The 19480-nt window shown below is 41.9% G+C and overlaps 1 protein-coding gene and 1 non-coding gene across 2 annotated transcripts; one reads left to right on the top strand and one right to left on the bottom strand.

Moving 5' to 3' along the window:
* The first annotated feature begins 2959 nt into the window (after window positions 1-2959).
* On the top strand, window positions 2960-16733 carry CUNH6orf62 (chromosome unknown C6orf62 homolog). Its single transcript, XM_021180085.3, has 5 exons — window positions 2960-5326; window positions 6469-6645; window positions 8785-8907; window positions 12439-12573; window positions 15391-16733. The coding sequence occupies exons 1-5, from the start codon at window positions 5198-5200 to the stop codon at window positions 15514-15516; spliced, it is 690 nt and encodes a 229-aa protein (XP_021035744.1). The 5' UTR covers window positions 2960-5197; the 3' UTR covers window positions 15517-16733.
* LOC115029121 (small nucleolar RNA SNORA32) lies at window positions 14218-14339 on the bottom strand. The gene has a single exon (XR_003834692.1). It is a non-coding gene; the product is annotated as a small nucleolar RNA SNORA32 (small nucleolar RNA).
* Window positions 16734-19480: the final 2747 nt, after the last annotated feature.

Genomic DNA, 19480 nt, shown 5'->3' with positions numbered 1-19480 from the left:
TTCCTTAACATTTTTCCATCTTGATTATGTTTCGGATTTGATACTAGGACTCTATATTGACCTCAGGTGCCTCAAATTCTTGGGTTCTATGTGATCCTCCTGTGTCAGATACCTACCATATTGCCCAACTGCCTCTCTGTGCCTATAGTTACTACAGCAGCATAAAAATTCATTGATTGAAAAATTCATTCTTCATTGATCTTAGATATGACACCAAAAGTACAAACACAAGAAAAAATAATGAATTTGACTTTTATACCATGAAGGCTATCACAAAAAAAAAAAAAAAACCAACCAAAAAACATATATACAGGAGAAAATACCCGCAATGTATTCCTACATGTCAATAACAAATTTTAAATAGGGGAAAAAAAAACCCTCTGAATAGACATTCTTTCTAATAAAGACATTTAAAAAAAAGCCAGAAAGTAGATGACACAGAAATTCTACTCCTAGGTTATTAACCATGAGAAATTGAAGAGCAGTTCAACAGCTGAAGGACAGGTTAAAATAGAATGTCTGCCTTAAGATGGAATATTATTCATCAGCAAAAGGAAACTAAGTTTTGGTAAATTATGAATAGATCTTAACTAATCACAAAACATTATATACTGTATTTCATTTATATAAAGTCCTAAAAAGGGCAAACTTAAACAGTATAAGTTGGTGGTTTCCTGGGGCCAGGAAGGGGAATGACTAATAATGGGTACTGGCTCTTCTTACGGTGAGACCCTGATGCTTACACTACTCTTCAAAAATCCCAAACACCAGTACAGTATATATATTAGATTATGGATAACAAATGTGCTCACTTCTATAAAGGCCTTGAACATGATCATGTATACACATATTCTTGTTCATACTATCAACTCTAAAATGTTGTTTTACCCATGTGAGCTTTTCAGTCATATGATTGTGGGATAAATCACCAAATGAGTACTACAAGTTTTATTACATATATATTTTAATTGAAAATTATATTTATTGTATGTACTAGTGTGTGTGCTCATGACACACTGGTGGGTCCTGGAATCAATTCAAGTAGGGTTTGGCAGCGTGTGCCTTTACCCACTGAGTCTTCTCCCAGTCATTCCTTTTTTTTTTTTTTTTTTTCTATTTTTTTTATATAGGGTCCTACTATATAGCCCTGGCTTGCCTTGAACATATTATATAGACTAGGCTGACCTTGAACAGCGATTACCCAGTGTCAGCCTCCCCAATTCTGGAATTACAAACCTGTGTCACCACACTGGTTTTATTTATATTTATTTTGTAGAGGTGCTGGTGGAGGGGAGACAGGGTTTCTGTGGTATTCCAGGTTGGCCTTGAAGGAGAATGACTTCGAAGTCCCAACAAACCTGCTTCAGCCTCCTGAGTGCTCAGATTACAGCCACTATGGCTGACTCATGTTGGAACTAATTTGGAACGATCAGGAATGCCAACCTTGGTTCTGGACAACTTACATTGAAGAATGGGTCCTAGTACATCTTTAACTCCAGTTCTCGGGGATCTGATAACTTCTTCTTCTGTCTGGGCACAAGTATGCATGCAGGCAAACATAAAAATAGGATTTTATTTATTTATTTTCTTTGGTTTATGGATAAAGAGTGATTGCAGCTGATAGATTTTGATTTCACGAAGTGAAAAGCAGCTATTTAGGAGACTGGACTTTTAAAAGTTTCGACCGAGTAGTCAGGAATGCAGCACCCAGGTTTTGTTCATGTGGAGTATCAACCTTCGCTGATTAATTATGTAACTTCGTTTTTATCACACCAGAGCTCTCAGAAACCGAATGAGCACTCTTTGGGGTCAAGGACGGCGTGATTCAGCAGTAAACGTTCCAGTGTCCCATTTACCGTTGAGGTAGAGTCAGGAGAAGATGGGACGTAGGTCTGAGGTTCTCGGGGATCCCTGTTCACCGTGGTGGGGGAATCACGTTCGGCTGCCTCTTCCGATCCTAGCAACAACGCATACAAGGGCGTCTGTCGCTTAAAGCCCGAGGTCCTTTCGCCGTGGTGGCGCAGGAAGAGGGGTGAGGATAGAGCCGCATGGACTGAGGCTATACTCGTTGGGGTGCAAGCAAGTTTCATTCCGCGAACTCGAAATGAATTCTCCGTTGTTGCCAACTGGCCAACTTCTAGGGGATAATAAAATGACCCTAACCATCCTTCAGTCTTCCGGGTTTCTTCCTCACTCTGGCCCTTCCAACACCCATTTTTCCGCCCACTTCCCCGGCTTTGGCTTTTGAGCATCTCTGGAGCAGTGATTCTCAACCTCCCCATTGCTGAGATCCTTCAGTACTGTTTCTCATATTGTGCTGACTCCCAACCGTAAATTTGTTGCTACTTCTTAATTGTAATATTGCTGCTGTTATGTTAAAATTTTTCCGATGGTCTTAGGCAACCTCTATAAAAAGATCATTGGATCCCCCGTGTGGGTTGCGACCCACAGGTTGAGAACCACTGCTTTAAAGGGACCCCCACCTTATCCCACCCCCCAAGTCCAACTACAGCTCCCCAGCAAAGCCCAGGGTGGAGCTACTCTCTCCGCTTCGTCATGGAGGGCGTAGGGGGCGTGCTCTTATGACGTAAAAGGACGGGGCGGGGGAGACCAGGACAGCCTGATGGAGGGACAGAGGGGCGGAGGGAGTGGCGGGAGACCCTTGCCACGCCCTAGGACTTTCCATATTGATAAATAGGGGGACTGTGTGTTCTCAAACACCCCTAGGAAAAGAAATAGCTTACTGAAAGCCTAATTTCAAAGCTACTCACTCTTTCTACCGACTTTTAGATGTCACACATTACTAGCCTTTCGATTTTTCTGTCTTCATAACTGTGAAAACCTTCACGCTTCTTTTCCCGCCTCCCCCTTCAGTTTTTGCCACAGATGGCAGCGTCCGGGGCGCGCGCAGGCGTAGTGCGCTCGGGGCGGTGCCGCGGAGGGGCGGGTGACGCAGCAGCCGTCGCTGCCATTTTAAGTTGTTTGTTCTTGTTTCCTTTCCTCAAACGCGACTCAGCCCCGGACCCGGGAGGTTCCCGCGGCAGCCGCTGCTTCTGAAGCCACTCCGGTGCGGGGGGTGGGGGAACCGAGGCTGTGGCCCCGCGGACGCTCGACCTCCTCCTCCGTTGCGGCTCTCTCCCCCCATCCGTCGGGGCTCTCTCTTGGACTGTCTTCCTGAACTGGACTGTTGGGCGAAGCAGGCTTCGGGAGCCGACGCTCGAACCGAGACAACTTTGCCGGGCTCACTCCGCGGACAGGCCGTAGCGCAGGGCTCCCCTCCTTCCCTCTTCCCTCCCGCGCGCTTTCCTCTTCCTCGCCGTCTCCCCCCCACCCCCTACCAACCCCGCGCCGCGTCCTTCCCTCCGTCGCCGCCCGGGGCGCCGAGCCCGACTATGGGGCCCAGGTGGGGGCTGAGTGGCGGCAGCAGCGCGCGCGGCTCGGCCACAGAGCGCAGCGCAGCGGGCATGGAGGGGCTCCGTCGGCCCGTCGTGTTCTCTTGACATGGCTCCCGCCCGCGCCACGAGCAGCGCCCCCGCCGCCGCCGCCGCCTCCTCCTCCGCAGCCGCCGCTCCGCCCGCAGGCTGCGGCTAGACGGCCCACCGACGGTCGGCCTGCGAGTCCCGCTCTCCTCTCCGCGGGGACCCCGCCCTGCCGCCTAGATCCCGGCCTCTCTGTCCCCTTGGGAAACCACCCAGCCGCCCCCACTCGGGAAACATGGGCTGTTGAACGGGAAAAGCGAATCCAGAACCCGGGAACTTCATTCCTTCCTTTTTTGGGGGTGGGAGGGTGGGCTTCCTTTTAAGAAGTAATTACTATTAACACGATTATTTTCTTCTTTTCCCCCCCTCCCAACTGATCCTTCCCACTTAACTCTCTTCCCGCCTCCTCTATCCGGGCGGGAATTGTTTCCACGTTGAAATGAGTGAGAACCCGAGTGGTCCAGTGTCTCCCGTGGTGCGAGTGAGTCGCTGCCGCTGAAGGCCAGGGGTTGTGGGTGGGACCTGGGGGTCGAAGGCAGGTGATCCCCGGGCCCGGCCTGGGACGTGGGAGAACCCGCCACTTTAGCCTCAGCCATGCTCACACGAAGATAATCGAACTCCCTACCATCCCGAACTTGAACGGGGTCAAATTTATACGGAGGGCTCCCCGGGGAATGTAGAACCCACCACAGGGCTAAGGGTGCTTGGATCCCGGGCATTAATCAGGGCTAATCACAGAGCCGGAATAACTATTAATACCGTTTAATAGACCCCCCCTTTCCCTCTGCCATCATGGTTCTCCTTGGCAGCAGCGTTCGCAGCCGCCTGAGGGTGAAAACGTGGGTGATGGGGAAGTTGGTAATGACTCCGCTGTTTTTTCTCATGACTCCTTTGGGCAACAGCTGTCCACCCCCGGTATACACTGTAGTTGATTGCAGGGAAACCCTGTACCTCTCCCCTTCTTTCTCTGCTGATTTTGCACTTTTCTCTTTGCTCACCACCAAGTGTAATCAATAGCAAAGCACTGACAGTTCATAGCAGTAGTGAAATCTGAAATAACTAAGAATTAATCAGGTACTACAGCCATGGATCTGGCTGGGTAAAATCCAACTGGGGATTTCAGTTTCATTCACCTACCCTGTTTTGGTGGTTTTCAGTTTTTGGGTTTTTTGTTTTGTTTTTGTTTTTTGGAGGGGGGGTATTTTTTTTCCCTGTATTTGGGAAGCAACATCACAATTTCCCTCCCTTTTCTCAATTTCTTAATCCCTTTTCTGAAAAGGGGGAATATCCGAATGGGTTTCACGGATTGGACTGGTGTCAGCTGTGTTTTACTGCACACCTAAATCCTGATGATCGGTTTTTCATTTTCCCCTCAATGGCTTTTATTTTGGCAGTTTAGCCACATGTGTTTTCCAGAAAGTTAGTTCCAAGTTTTTTTCTCCTCTTTCTTTCCTTCCCCTTCCCCTTTCCCATCTAACCCCCAAACGTTATTGTCCAAACATGACTGGACAGCAACTTTTGTTTCTTGACCCTGTGGTATGACAGTCTGCTAATATTGTTAGAAGGTGCAGTTTGGGGGTTACAGTTGTGATTTAGCTATTCAATCATATTAGCAGGAAAAAAAAAATGACTTGTTTCTGTTGTACTTGAGTCTTAAGAAAAAGTGCCCATAGTTTAGTGACAATTTCCAAAGGCTTTAGTACCACCTGTATTTCAAAATGGGGGACCCAAACTCCCGGAAGAAACAAGCTCTGAACAGACTACGTGCTCAGCTTAGAAAGAAAAAAGAATCTCTAGCTGACCAGTTTGACTTCAAGATGTATATTGCCTTTGTGTTCAAGGAGAAGGTAATTTAAGTTCTTACTGTGAATTAGTACAAGTGGTTTTTGTAAGTGTATATTATTTGATACTTCATTGTTTTATAAATACTAGGTTTAAGAGTGTTTGGAGAAAGACTACTGCTTTTTACTGCTGGGGTTAGTCTGTGAATAGAGACCTTAGAGAAAATGGAGGGCTTATCATATTGACTGAAATAATTCTAAGGGCTTAGTAGAATACACTTTTAGTTGACATTGGACTGTATAACTGAAACTTTTATGTAGAACAAAAGGGGGAACTTTAGTAAAGTTACCTAGGATGTCTCCATGTAGGTGACATTTCTTACGATACAGTTAATGAAGGAATACAATAAATTTCAGAAGCAGCTAAAACCTGAAATGGTAAATTTTTGTTTAGAATTGCTATTTTTTTAACATTAAAAATCAACCAAGAGGATGTTGGGTGTGTTTATGATCTAGTTCCATAGTTAAATATTAGATGAATTTGAGTGAAAGGCAAAGAGAATTCAATGAAAGCAGTATTGTTTTGCAATTCAAGGTGGACATTTGTCAATAGGGCTGTTTGACATAGATTGGGTTATGAATAAAAGAAGTGCAACTTTGACTTTTGCACTGAAAGTGGTCTGCCTCTAATGAGAAATGTAATCTTAGCGTGAAATCTGTTCAGTACTTTTTGTAACTTTCCATGCTTGTTGCCCCAATCTTAAGGTTTGTACTTGAGAACGTTCACCTGTTAGCTCATGGCAAAGTGGTTCCAGAGAAGTTTTTATATTGAAGTATTTTGAAGATGTTATTTTTGATGGATTAGTTGAAGGTGTTGTGATATAGTGATGATACTAGATAGATTTTTCCATAAGATCCATTATATAGTGTTATCATGCATTGGAGTATAGAGTTAGATTGGTAATGAACACTTAATCTTAAATAACTTGGAGACACAATTTGTTTTTTACCTTTTATTAAACATTGATAATTGTAGTCAGATAATATCCAGAAATATTGACTATCATTGAACTTGACTCCATTTCAAGAATAAAATTGTTAATTTGTTTGAATATTTGCATGTTTTAAACTTGTGAGATTTTTATTGCCTGTAGAACCAGTTAAATCAAGTTATATCAACAGTGTATCGCTGAATTTTTTTCTTTTAGAAGAAAAAGTCAGCACTTTTTGAAGTGTCTGAGGTTATACCAGTCATGACAAATAATTACGAAGAAAATATTCTGAAAGGTGTGCGAGATTCCAGCTATTCCTTGGAAAGTTCGCTAGAGCTTCTACAGAAGGATGTGGTACAGCTCCATGCCCCTCGGTACCAGTCTATGAGAAGGGTAAGTTCTGCAAGTCTGCACTGAGGAAATGAGTTGGTGTGAGTTAAAGTGTGCAGTTTTCCCCTGAAAATCAGTAGTTAGCTAGCTAGCCTTATGCTTAGAGGGTGCAGATGTGTAATGTTTTTGCCTCAAGACAAAGTAAAAGACATGGATAAAACATGTAGAAGCACCCATCATTCCTGTTAGGTACTTAAGTATTATAAATAAGACAGTTTTTAAGGACCTTTAAGTGCTTTTTAAAAAGATTGATTTCTAATAAAAGTCTTGGTCACTTGACTTGGATGGAATGACAGTGATGTATGCGATCACCATGACTTGACTTGGATGGAATGACAGGGATGTATGCGATCACCATGACTTGACTTGGATGGAATGACAGTGATGTATGTGATCACCATGACTTGACTTGGATGGAATGACAGGGATGTATGTATGTGATCACCATGACTTGACTTGGATGGAATGACAGTGATGTATGCGATCACCATGACTTGACTTGGATGGAATGACAGTGATGTATGTGATCACCATGACTTGACTTGGATGGAATGACAGTGATGTATGTATGCGATCACCATGACTTGACTTGGATGGAATGACAGTGATGTATGCGATCACCATGACTTGACTTGGATGGAATGACAGTGATGTATGTGATCACCATGACTTGACTTGGATGGAATGACAGTGATGTATGTATGCGATCACCATGACTTGACTTGGATGGAATGACAGTGATGTATGTGATCACCATGACTTGACTTGGATGGAATGACAGTGATGTATGTGATCACCATGACTTGACTTGGATGGAATGACAGGGATGTATGTATGCGATCACCATGACTTGACTTGGATGGAATGACAGTGATGTATGTGATCACCATGACTTGACTTGGATGGAATGACAGGGATGTATGTATGCGATCACCATGACTTGACTTGGATGGAATGACAGGGATGTATGTATGTGATCACCATGACTTGACTTGGATGGAATGACAGGGATGTATGCGATCACCATGACTTGACTTGGATGGGATGACAGTGATGTATGTGATCACCATGACTTGACTTGGATGGAATGACAGTGATGTATGTATGTGATCACCATGACTTGACTTGGATGGAATGACAGGGATGTATGTATGTGATCACCATGACTTGACTTGGATGGAATGACAGGGATGTATGTATGTGATCACCATGACTTGACTTGGATGGAATGACAGTGATGTATGTGATCACCATGACTTGACTTGGATGGAATGACAGGGATGTATGTGATCACCATGACTTGACTTGGATGGGATGACAGTGATGTATGTGATCAGCATGACTTGACTTGGATGGGATGACAGTGATGTATGTGATCAGCATGACTTGACTTGGATGGAATGACAGGGATGTATGTATGTGATCACCATGACTTGACTTGGATGGAATGACAGGGATGTATGCGATCACCATGACTTGACTTGGATGGGATGACAGTGATGTATGTGATCACCATGACTTGACTTGGATGGAATGACAGGGATGTATGTATGTGATCACCATGATTGCTTTCTCTTTCTGAGGGGAGAATATCATGCCCCATTGTAATAAGAAAATCTAAAGAAAATATATTACTGATAACCTTCAAAACTGTATTACATTGAAGTTAATTTGGTGCATACTCCAAAATTAGTTGAAGCAGTGGAAACATGGAGCTACCTATACTAGTCTGAAGAAGTTCATTGGCCTTAAGGAACAGATAATGGCATGTGATGTTTGGAAGTTAAGTGGAGAAAAGTAGCCAGCAACACATGAAACTATAACTTGGTTTGTATTCGTTTGGAGACATTTTAGCCAGATTACATTTGGTTTTGAAAGATGAAAATAAAGGCATATTCACTAATAACGTTAGCTCCCTAGCTAGAGTTTAAGCACATACTGAGGAATGTTTCTGTGTGAGAAATATTGGCTAAGTGACTGGATTCTACAGTGTAAAAGTTAGTACTACAGCTGGAATTAGGTTGTATGCAGTCTGTTACCCTGATGGTACAAAGCGCTGATGCATGACTCTGTAGTTAAGCGATGTTTTTGTACTTTGCTTCTTTAACATTTAAAAGAAAAATCTTTGCTCTTGTTTTCTAGGATGTAATCGGCTGTACTCAGGAGATGGATTTCATTCTTTGGCCTCGGAATGATATTGAGAAAATTGTTTGTCTCCTGTTTTCTAGGTGGAAGGAATCTGATGAACCTTTTAGGCCTGTTCAGGTATTTGTTTTCAATAAAGTAGTGAGCACTTTGGTGACAATACCTGTAATTGGACTTAAGTTGGAATCTTTGGGAATGTGCTTCTAATAGTTCATAAATATTTTGTCTTTTTAAATATTATATTAGAAAAAACATTAGAATTCTAGACTCTCTTAGTGTCTCTGGTTTTAAATGAACTTTATTAAAATCTTTTAGACTTTTTTTTCTTTGACAAAGTCTCATGTTGCCTAGACTGACCTAGAATTGCCTTTGTACCCCTGGTGACTTTGAACCTCCTGATCCTACTGGCTCCATTCCTGGTTTACTTAGCTGAACATGGAACCCAGGCCTCATGTATCAGAGGCAGTCACTCAGTCACAGAGCCCCAACTCTAGTCCTCTTTGCTGACTTGTAGCTACAGTTTTCTACAGTGTATACTCAGATTTTAGAATTAGAAAAACAATGATGGCTCAACCATTAAAGGCTAGGCTCATAATAATAATAATAATATGTGTTTGAGCCTATTTTAATTAGGTATATGGAACTAAATGTTGAATAGCTTATTGTTAGAAAGATGAAAATTGTCATTCAGAAATTTTCTTACCTGTTAGTAGGATTTCATCTTTCTGTTGATGTTGTGTGTGATACATGCCATTAAGTTGGTTATGTATCTCCTGCCCCATAGTAATAAGACTGTTAGACTAGGTGGACATGAGAGAAGTTCCTAACAACAACAACAAAAAATAGAAAAGAAAATCCACACTTGGGAGGCAGTGGCAGGCAGATTTCTGAATTCGAGGCCAGCCTGGTCTACAGAGTGGGTTCCAGGACAGCCAGGGCTACACAGAGAAACCCTCTAGAAAAGAAAAGAAAATCTTTTCCCCTCGGTAGCTAATACCTTTTTTTTGGTTTTTGGGTTTTTTTCGAGACAGGGTTTAAATGTATAATCTTTTCCTCTGGGGTGTTATTTGAAATAGAGAAGTCTTTTCTCAAGTGCTACTTTTGAAATCAGGTGTAAGGGTTACTAAAAGCCATTGTATTAATCTTTCTTCTAGGTATTTTATATATACATTTTACCTAAGTACACTAGTGATAAGTAGGTGTGTAAAAGAAATGAGGCAGTTAAAAAACAGAGAGGAGTAGGCCTACGGTCATTCAGTTAAGAGGAGGCCAGACAAACTGTAAGGCAAAAGAAACCCTTCTTTAAAAGCAAGGGCTAGAGAGCTGGCTCAGAGGTTAAGAGTACTTGACTGCTCTTCCATTAGACTGGAATTAATTTCTAGCATCACATGGTGTCCCTCTAACCCTTCAGTTCCAGGGAATCCAATGACATTTTCTGGCCTCCAAGGACACCAGACATACACATAGTACATGGACACATGCAGGCAGGCAAAACAGCCATATACAAAACAGTAACTTAATAAAAGGAAAGCAAGGTAAAGTAAACAAGAGAAAAGGTTCATCTGGAGACTGACTGCGACAGAAAGTTCCTTGAACTAATTCTAGAACCTTCTGTTTGTGTAAAACAGCGTAGTGTTTGCACACACACTTAGGTATACTGTGCATAATCTCTAGATTGCTTATAAAAGCAATAAACGTTTAATAGTGTTACACACTGGATTCTTTTGGAAAGGATATGAGGGGTGAGGAGTCCATATTTGTTTAGTGCTAATAGGGTTTTGTTTTCCTTACATACTTTTAGTCTGGATGTTGAAGATAATGTTATTAGTTCACTCTGTTCTAATGAGGCCATGAACCTGCTGACCTTCACAGTGACCTGACCCACTTTTCCCCATTTTTAAAAAAAGTAGGGACTGAGGCCAGTATGGTGGCATATACCTTTAATTCCAGGACTTGACAGGCATAGGCAGGAGGATCTCTTGACTTCAAGGACATCCTGGTCTACAAAGTGAGTTCCAGGATAGCCAGGGCTACACAGAAAAACCCTATTTTGAAAAAAAAACAAAGTAGGAATTGAGAGAACAAACGTCTATATAGATGTATAGGTAAATGTAAAAAGGAATGATACATTTTAACCCAGACTATTTTAAAAACCAAAAAATTTGAAACTTTTCAATGTGAGTCCATCTATAGTGATATTTGGTGGGGAATAATGACTGTGTGCTTGTACAGTGAGATACTGACTGGAGGGGCTACTAAACATGTTTGCTCTTTTCCTTGTCATTCATGTTACTGCCCAATTCATATTAGAGTATTTTGTAACTTCAGAGAATTCCTTTATATCTTCCTTATGCAAATTGTTTTATTTGGTAGAACATTCCTTCCCCAAGAAGAAATTCAGTAGGATATAATTAAAATGCTCTAGAACTATATGGTGAATCTCGGACTACTGTCAATTTGATTATTTGCTGTTTGCAATAGAAGAGTAATGTGTATGGGGTTTGGGTTTTGAGGATTTAGGGTTTTTTCGTTGTTTTTGGTTTTTTTCCTGGTGAACTTTTGGATTTGTTTGCGACAGGGTCTTATGTAGCATTGCCTTGCTTGGAACTCTCAGAAATGTACCTGCTTCTGCCTCCTGAAGTGAGGGGATTAAAGGTGCATGCCACACCAAACTCTGGCCCTGAAAGCTAGGTTTAAATTAAAAGCTATTGAGAGTTAGGGTCATGTCTTAGTGGAGCACTGGCTTGTGTATGGCCTGAGCTTGTGGAGCCACTGGAGAGTAAGGGAGCGATGAGTACTGTAGTTCAGGAGCCCAGGGTTTACAAGGCACTAGTAAAACATAAGTAGCAGACACTCATGATTTTACAGCTTAATGTTGCCGACTGTTCGTAGTAGAAATTGTTCAAAGCAAATAGGATTCAGAATTTACAGTTCTGAGTTATCTGAGAGGATGTTAAAGGTTTTTTGTTAATATCTATTATTAAGCTTTGCCTTTTTTTTTCTTTTTAATGTGAGTGTTCTATCTGCATGTACACCTTTGTGCCAGAAGAGGGCATCAGATCCCATTACAGATGGTTGTGAGCCACCATGTGGTTGCTGGGAATTGAACTCAGGACCTGTATTTTCAGAAGGCCATTTGTACACGTGGGACTACTTTGTACACTGAGGCCTTTGCATTTTTATTTTGTTAGGTTCATTAGGTTTTCATTTCCTGTTTAATTTTAAGTATTAAAGATCACAACGTTTTACGGTAGAGTACTATTAGTAGAATTTTCTTCTGTATGAAGAAAATGTCCTGTGTTTCAAGAAAGCAAGCGGGATGTGATTTGGGCATTTGAAATGTCACTGGTGTTAAGTGTGTGGCTTTGGTGGTTTTTGTTTTTATTTTAAATTTGTTTTTGTTTTGAGTCAAGGTTCCTGATTGCTGGAATAACAGCCATGTGCTACTATGCCTGGCAAGAACTGAATTTGTGTTTTATTTTCTTGAGATGAGTTGAGTTTTATACTGTACATAATTTTAATTAAATCTAAGTACTGTTTGTCTCTTGGCTCCATATTGGTCAGCACAAACATGTATGTGGAAGCAGTAGATAATGGTTGGGCAGTGCGATGTAATTGTAGCTATATAAAATGTTTGTATTTTGCAATTAGGCCAAATTTGAATTTCATCACGGTGACTATGAGAAACAGTTTCTGCATGTACTGAGCCGCAAGGACAAGACAGGAATTGTTGTCAACAATCCTAACCAGTCAGTGTTTCTCTTCATTGACAGACAGCATTTGCAGGTAAGAAAAAATGTTTAGGACTAATTTGGGATATTGTGAAGTTAAAAAACCTGTCTTAGGTGCTTCCAGAGAACTTCCCAGGTGTTTCTTAGCTCCTAATCAGTGGCCTGGGAGCTAATTAAAAATAGACTCTCAGTTCCTGCTCTACTTTCAGTTAGAGTATGTATTTTAAAGAAATGATTTGTGTGTGTGGGGGGGGTGCAAGTATGCAGATATGTATGTCTTCATGTGGGTCTGGTTCCTCAGGCAGTGGCCAAACCCTAGGGAATCCAGAATTATGCATACCACTCAGATCCTCATGCGTGCTCTAGCAAGCACTTTACTCATTAAATTTTCTCCCTAGCCCTGGCATAGATGTTTCTTTCTTACTTTTAACAGCAATCCACTTTGTTTTTGTTTTTTGGGTTTTTTGTTTTGGTTTGGTTTTTTTCAAAACAGGGTTTCTCTGTGTAGCTCTGGCTGTCCTGGAACTCACTTTGTAGACCAAGCTGGCCTCGAACTCAGAAATCTGCCTGCCTCTGCCTCCCAAGTGCTGGGATTAAAGGCGTGCACCACCAGTGCTCGACTGCAATCCAGATTTTTATCAAAACCGCTTCCACAGATGTTCTCCAGTAAAATTTCAGGCTGAGAAATGATAGAATTGTCTAGGTCTGTTACTTATCCACTGCAAGACATACCAAGGTAAGGAACTCAGACATCTGAAGCTGTGTGCTCCAAAGCTATAGTATAGTTCTCACTAGCATGGGTAGATAGTACATGAGTAGATTCTGGCTCCAGAGAATGTGTTTCTGCTTGGTGTGAATTGCATAAGTCATATTATACAGTTACTGTGACTTGGTTTTGTGACATTTTAAATCTTTTTCTTTTTTTTTTTTAAACAGGCAAGGAGAACTTTTTATTGATTTTCCTCAAAATTAGTTGTGGGTTATGCTTTAATAATTAAGGGAAACGTCAGCAGAAACATGTAGCTGATATGGAAGGGTACACGGTGTATAACACATATTAGCTGCAGCCTCCAGGGCAAGGCTTATCTTCTCGATTTGTTTTCAACAAGGCTTTAACCACAACTGAGCTACATCCATGTAGGTTTGTTGGATATTTAAAATAGCTTTCTGATCTCTTCTCTTGATAAACTCCTAAGTAGGAACAAGAAAGGCACATTGTGGGCTGGTGAGATGGCTCAGTGGGTAAGAGCACCCGACTGCTCTTCCGAAGGTCAGGAGTTCAAATCCCAGCAACCACATGGTGGCTCACAACCACCCGTAGTGAGATCTGATGCCCTCTTCTGGAGTGTCTGAAGACAGCTACAGTGTACTTACATATAATAAATAAATAAATCTTTTTTTAAAAAAAAAAAGGCACATCGTGGAAGGCACTGCCGTATGTGACACCCTTCAACAGTGACAAGGTGGCCCCATTGCTGCAGCTGTCAGTGTGGGTCGTGCCCAGGTTCTGCCAACAGTCCTCAGTGACTACTGACTCAAGTTTCCCCTCTTCAGCATTCCACACAGCCTTTCTCTATCGTCTTAGTTTTTTTCCCTAGTTCTGAGATTGCAGAATTCTGGTGTCTGAGATGCTGGCTGAGTTCCTGGCAGAAGTGGTTTTTTGTTTTTGTTTTGTTTTTTTTTTTTTTCTTTTATCAACAAATGTTCCCAACAGGTTAACTGCTAGTCAAGTAGCATATGAAAAACCTCATGGGAATTTTTCTTTCTGGTCATGTCCACAGCAAATGAGAAACTTCATTCTAAAAGCCTTGGTAATAACCAAGTCTTTTTCTGTTTTTGACACAGGGTCTCTCTACATAGACTAGGCTGTCCTTTAACTAAGATCTGCCTGCTTCTCCCTCCTGAGTGTTGTGGCTCCCCACACCAGCTTCCTTGAAACTTGGTCTGGCATGTTTAAGACCTGTGATGTAGTCAATAACGCCAAAAGCATATTGTGAGCCCCCTTCAATCTCTCAGACTATTGTATAGAAAAGACTAAATTAACAAGTGTATTTCTCAAAGTTCTTAAAAGGTTTAGGACTCTTGATTTCTGCATCTGGGTTTCAGTGACCATCAAGAATAGAGTGGAAAGATAGCAGCTTTAAGTAAACTTGGAAATAAATCAAGTTTAAAAGTTGGGCTGGAGAAATGGCTCAGCAGTTATGAGCACTGACTGCTCTTCCAAAGGTCCTGAGTTCAATTCCCATCAACCGCATGGTGGCTCATAACCATCTGCAATGTGATCTGACACCCTCTTCTGGTGTGTCTGTTTTGTACTCACATACAAAAAATAAATCTTAAAAAATTACAAAGATGGTTGTTTAAAATCAGGCAGTGGTAGTGTATGCCTTTAATCCCAGCAGGTAGATCTCTGAGTTTAAGGCCAGCCTGATATACAGAGTGAGTTCCAGGGTAGCCAGGGCTATACAGAGAAACCCTGTCTCAAAAAACTGGGGGAAAATAAGATGGTTGTTTGTGCATATTAGAAGCCAGATCTCTGTACTGTTTAGGAGCAGATAAGAAGCCCAGATCTTTATTTCCTACTAGAGAGGACCTGTTGTGTCCTCTTCATTAGGGGAGCTTGTTTCTGGGCTGGAGGTTGGGGCACAGGACAGTTCTGTTGACTTCCCAGGTGTAGTGTTTTAATCTTAAATATGCACAAATTTATGCATAAATTCTCTGCATTTATTTCAAACTACTCTTTCTTTCTCATATCCTGCATAGGTAATGAACTACATGTCTCTTGCCTTGTCATTACAGTCTTACAGCCGTAAGCCTTAAATTACTGACAGTTTAAAACTATTAAAATTATTAAAAATGTGTTTCTCTCTAGACTCCAAAAAACAAAGCCACCATCTTCAAGTTATGCAGCATCTGCCTCTACCTGCCACAGGAACAGCTCACCCACTGGGCAGTTGGCACCATAGAGGATCACCTCCGTCCTTACATGCCAGAGTAAATAAGAGCATTGACCAGCAAAATGGAGAAGACCAGAGAATGCAGCAGCTATTTTCTTTTCTTGTTTTCTTACCACTTTTCTTTCAGAGTTTAAAGAAAATGGACTCATGCACAGAACACTATGCATTTTGAAACTTGTTCATCCTGGATTTATTTTAATCATTTGTATCACAGAACTTTAAAAAAAATTAGATGTCTTCTGCACGGACTGTGTGAAAGAAGGTGCATTGCAGATTGCTGCACTGCATCGGCATCTTACTAAAATGTGAAGGAAGGACTATTGTACACTGAAATGCTTACTGTATCTGAAAGCACAGGTGATGCTCAGTGTTGTGGTCTTCATGTTTGTGCTGGTGTTTGCCTCTGACATCTGTCATCAGTATTGAGGGTGAGAGTGAATGTAACAGGTATAAATAACACTTAAAAACTTAATAGCTTTGCTATAATCACCGTTGTTCCAGAGCACTGTCAGATTCATTATAATGACCAGATGGTTGTTACAAAAAGAAATTACAACCATGGGAAAGAAATCTTAATGGAAAAAAAAGCATCTCATTGAGGCATTTCTGCCTCGTGTGCACTGGGCCATGTTTGTTTTCTTGGTACTCATTAGTACACGTGTTTTTTCCCAGATCTCTTTCCCCGGGTTGCTGTTATAGAGTACTCTGCTGCGTGCAGATGCATTTATACACATCAAAGCAGATCTGGAGTCTGGTGTGGCTAACGCAGCTACAAAACCGAGAAACATTCATAGCTGCAAAAACCATCATAAGTAGAGGACTTTTGGTTTTTGTTTTGTTTTTTTGGTGTTAGAAATTTTAATTACAAATAAAAAATCCAGTGAATTTTGCAGCAATACTGGTTTCTACACCATCCTAAAGAAGTTGAGTGTTTGGGATAGAAAACGAAAGTGGGGAATCTCACATTGTAAAAATAACTGCAGAGTGAAGAGTTCTGAAAGCAGAACTTGTTTGTGCAATGAACATAAGGAAAGACTACTGTATAGCTTTTACTTTTGTTGTTTTTGTTTTCTTTTAAATGAAGAAAAGCTTTGCTTAAGGGTTGCATACTTTTATTGGAGTAAATCGGAATGATTCTACTCTTTTGGAGTAAAACTAGTGCTTACTGGTTTCCATTTGTATTTAGCTTCTGGTTGGAATTTGAAAAAAAAAAAAAGGGAAAGAAACCTAAATAAAATAGGTGAAAGCTTCCCGGCTATTCAGATGGATGTATAAAAATAGCAGTGATAAGTTTTTTTTTTTTTTAAATCCCATGTCTCTGGTCACTTAAGGTTGTTTTATCAGAAGAATTTGATAGAACATTTTGAAGGTTTGTCTTGCAGCTATCATTCTGTCAAAGTTTGGAGTAGAAGTAGATATACAGTTGGAGAGCTTTGCCCAAGATCGTATAAATAGAGGATTTAAGTCATCAGTTTGGATCTAGAGGCCAGTGGCTTTATAAAAATCATTTTACTGTGTTCAACATGTTAGGCAATTCAGCACCCATTTTATGTCAATAATTTAGGAACATTGTCAAGAACAGTGTAGATGTTCTGGTATAACACATTAAGATTTTGCCACATTTTTTTCTCTATATATTTTACATATTTAATGAGCCATATGGTATTTATTGCACACATCCTTTATTTTTGTCTTTGGTGCTTAGGTTTATGTTACAGTACAGGATTTTGTGGTGGATGGGGTGTTAAAGATACCTTAGAGTACCATTACCAAACTTAAAAAGTAACAATACACCAGGCATGGTGGGGCAGCTTTTAACCCCAGCACTTGGGAGGCTGAGGCAGGTGGATTTCTGAGTTTGAGGCCAGCCTGGTCTACAGAGTGAGTTCCAGGACAGCCAGGACTACACAGAGAAACCCAGTCTCAAAAAACCAAAACAAAAACAATATGCCATCCATGTTCTAGTTCTGCTAATTAGCTCAAAAAATTTGGAGTTTGTCCAAGCTGAGATTGACTTTGTACCCTTCAGGTTACTATCCAAAAGCAAATGCCATCTCCTTAAAACTAACTTTGGTTTCTGCACTATGAACTCACTGTTAGTGACTGATGACAAACAGTACGAAAACGCTGACCCCTCCTTTTCTCCCTTGAGTTAGAATGAATCTTAGTGCCAAGCCAAGACAACCGCTTGAAAAGTGTTTCAGCCTTTGTGTGTCTAGCTGTTGCACCCTATGTGTATCTGTATCCCATGCATGCAATGCCTGTGGAGGCCAGGAGGTGACCCCTGGGGCTGATTAACTGTTGAGCTGTAGGGGGCTGGAAGAGCAGCTGATGCTCTTGTTGCATTGTCTCTAGCCGTCTTGGTTGCAAAGCAGATTTTCCAAATTAACCCTCAAATGTTTCTCAGCCTTGTCACATGATGTGGCCATAAGACTTTCTGAAGCACTATCACAGATAAATCCAAACTTGCCTGTATCCAGTCCTCCCGGACTGGAAGCAGCTCCTACAAGGAGTATAGTATACAGGTCTTTTTGTTGGATGGAGTAGAGATCAAGATCTAGGTTTCCAGTTTGTCCACAACTGAAGAGTCTATAGATCTGCTACCTAAGACAGCTTTTTACTTAGGATGTTTCAGTCTACCGAAAGCTGCTTTCTGTCTTTCCACTTTAGTTTTGATGTTCACTGCAAAGAAAGCAAGAGTCCCAACTCTTTAGATTTTGAGAAATGCCCTAATATGCTAACTTTTTTGGTTTTTTGAGACAGGGTTTCTCTGTATAGCCCTGGCTGTCCTGGAACTCAGAAATCCACCTGTCTGCCTCCTGAGTGCTGGGATTAAAAGCGTGTGCCACCACGCCCGGCCTCTAACTTTTCAATAGGCGCTCATGATAAATGTTCCTTCTATACAAAAGATGTCAGGTCCAGACATACTAAATCAGCAGAGAATGATATTTCTAGGGTCAGGGGCTTTGCTTCAAAATTTGTCCCAGGCTTTTAAATTTCCTAGTATGGCTGTGGTTTATCCATTTGGGAGTTTGATAATCTTGTCTCAAAAGAAGTGGAAAATATGGCACTATTTTAGAGCTGAGAAAGACCTAAAATTTCACTAAGGATTGATTATTACTATGTTGGGATGCCTTTGTCTCCTAAACTCTTGGGCCCCTAGGTAGTGATTTTTGGGGGTGACGTCTCAGGGAGGCCTTTCCCTATGTGAAGAAGGCAGCTATCTGAAGAAGTGGCCCCTCCAAAAAGTATCCTGGAAACGTAATGTCTTTTACATCTGCAAGGCGTTTATATCCTAGCCAGCCTGTAGTAGTGACTGACATCTAGCAGTTTATGTTGCTCCTGGAATACCAAACTTTGGTTTCACAGTAACCTTACAGTGGTCCTAGCTTCTTTGCTTTTCCCAGTATATAAACACTGAACTCACCACCTCAGGCAGTTGGGAAAGCTGCCCACAGGGTCATGAGCTATCCCTGCCTCTCACCAGCTGCAATACTGGAGAATGGACCCTTCACCTTGCCTGTACAGGGCAGCAAACCTGACACTGGTGGGGGTGGGGGAGGGAATGGCGGACAGGAGAGCCACCCCTGGGGGCAAAAGTGAGGGAGAGCTGCCCCACCCACTCATCTGCTGTTGTGACTGGTGTAGGGTTGATGCCCTCCCTTCCCCTCCCCCTTGCCCCTAACTACCTGCAGCAGTCCAGACCTGGTCCTAGGGTTATGTGAGCTGGCCCTGCTCCCTGCTAGCTGTAGTGCTGGCTTTGCACCTGTCTGGGCAGCACAGTAGAGCTGGCCCCCACCATTCATCAGTAGTGAGGTGGGGTGGGTGAGTGCCCTGAGGTCATGAGAGCAGGAGACCTAGCCCTACCCTATCACTGGCTGTAGCACTGGGAGAACAGGCCCAGCACCTCACCTGGGCAACATAATGGAGCTGGTCCTGATGACAGAGGCTCTGGTAGGCCCGCCCTCAGGGTGTGAGAGCCAGAGAGCTGGCCCAGCCCCTCAC

This window comes from Mus caroli, unplaced genomic scaffold, assembly GCF_978045245.1.
Source record: "Mus caroli unplaced genomic scaffold, Mus_caroli_1 scaffold_15, whole genome shotgun sequence".
Classification (NCBI taxonomy): Eukaryota; Metazoa; Chordata; class Mammalia; order Rodentia; family Muridae; genus Mus; species Mus caroli.
Note: the sequence above shows the minus strand (reverse complement) of the source record. Positions and strands in the feature narration are given on the sequence as shown.

What these genes read in the sequence shown, in the direction of transcription:
- CUNH6orf62 (XM_021180085.3), top strand. Translation starts at nt 5,198, where the DNA reads ATGGGGGACCCAAACTCCCGGAAGAAACAAGCTCTGAACAGACTACGT. An exon ending in AACCTTTTAGGCCTGTTCAG is followed by an intron (nt 8,908 to 12,438) that starts GTATTTGTTTTC and finishes TTTTGCAATTAG; the next exon opens with GCCAAATTTGAATTTCATCA. An exon ending in TTGACAGACAGCATTTGCAG is followed by an intron (nt 12,574 to 15,390) that starts GTAAGAAAAAAT and finishes GTTTCTCTCTAG; the next exon opens with ACTCCAAAAAACAAAGCCAC.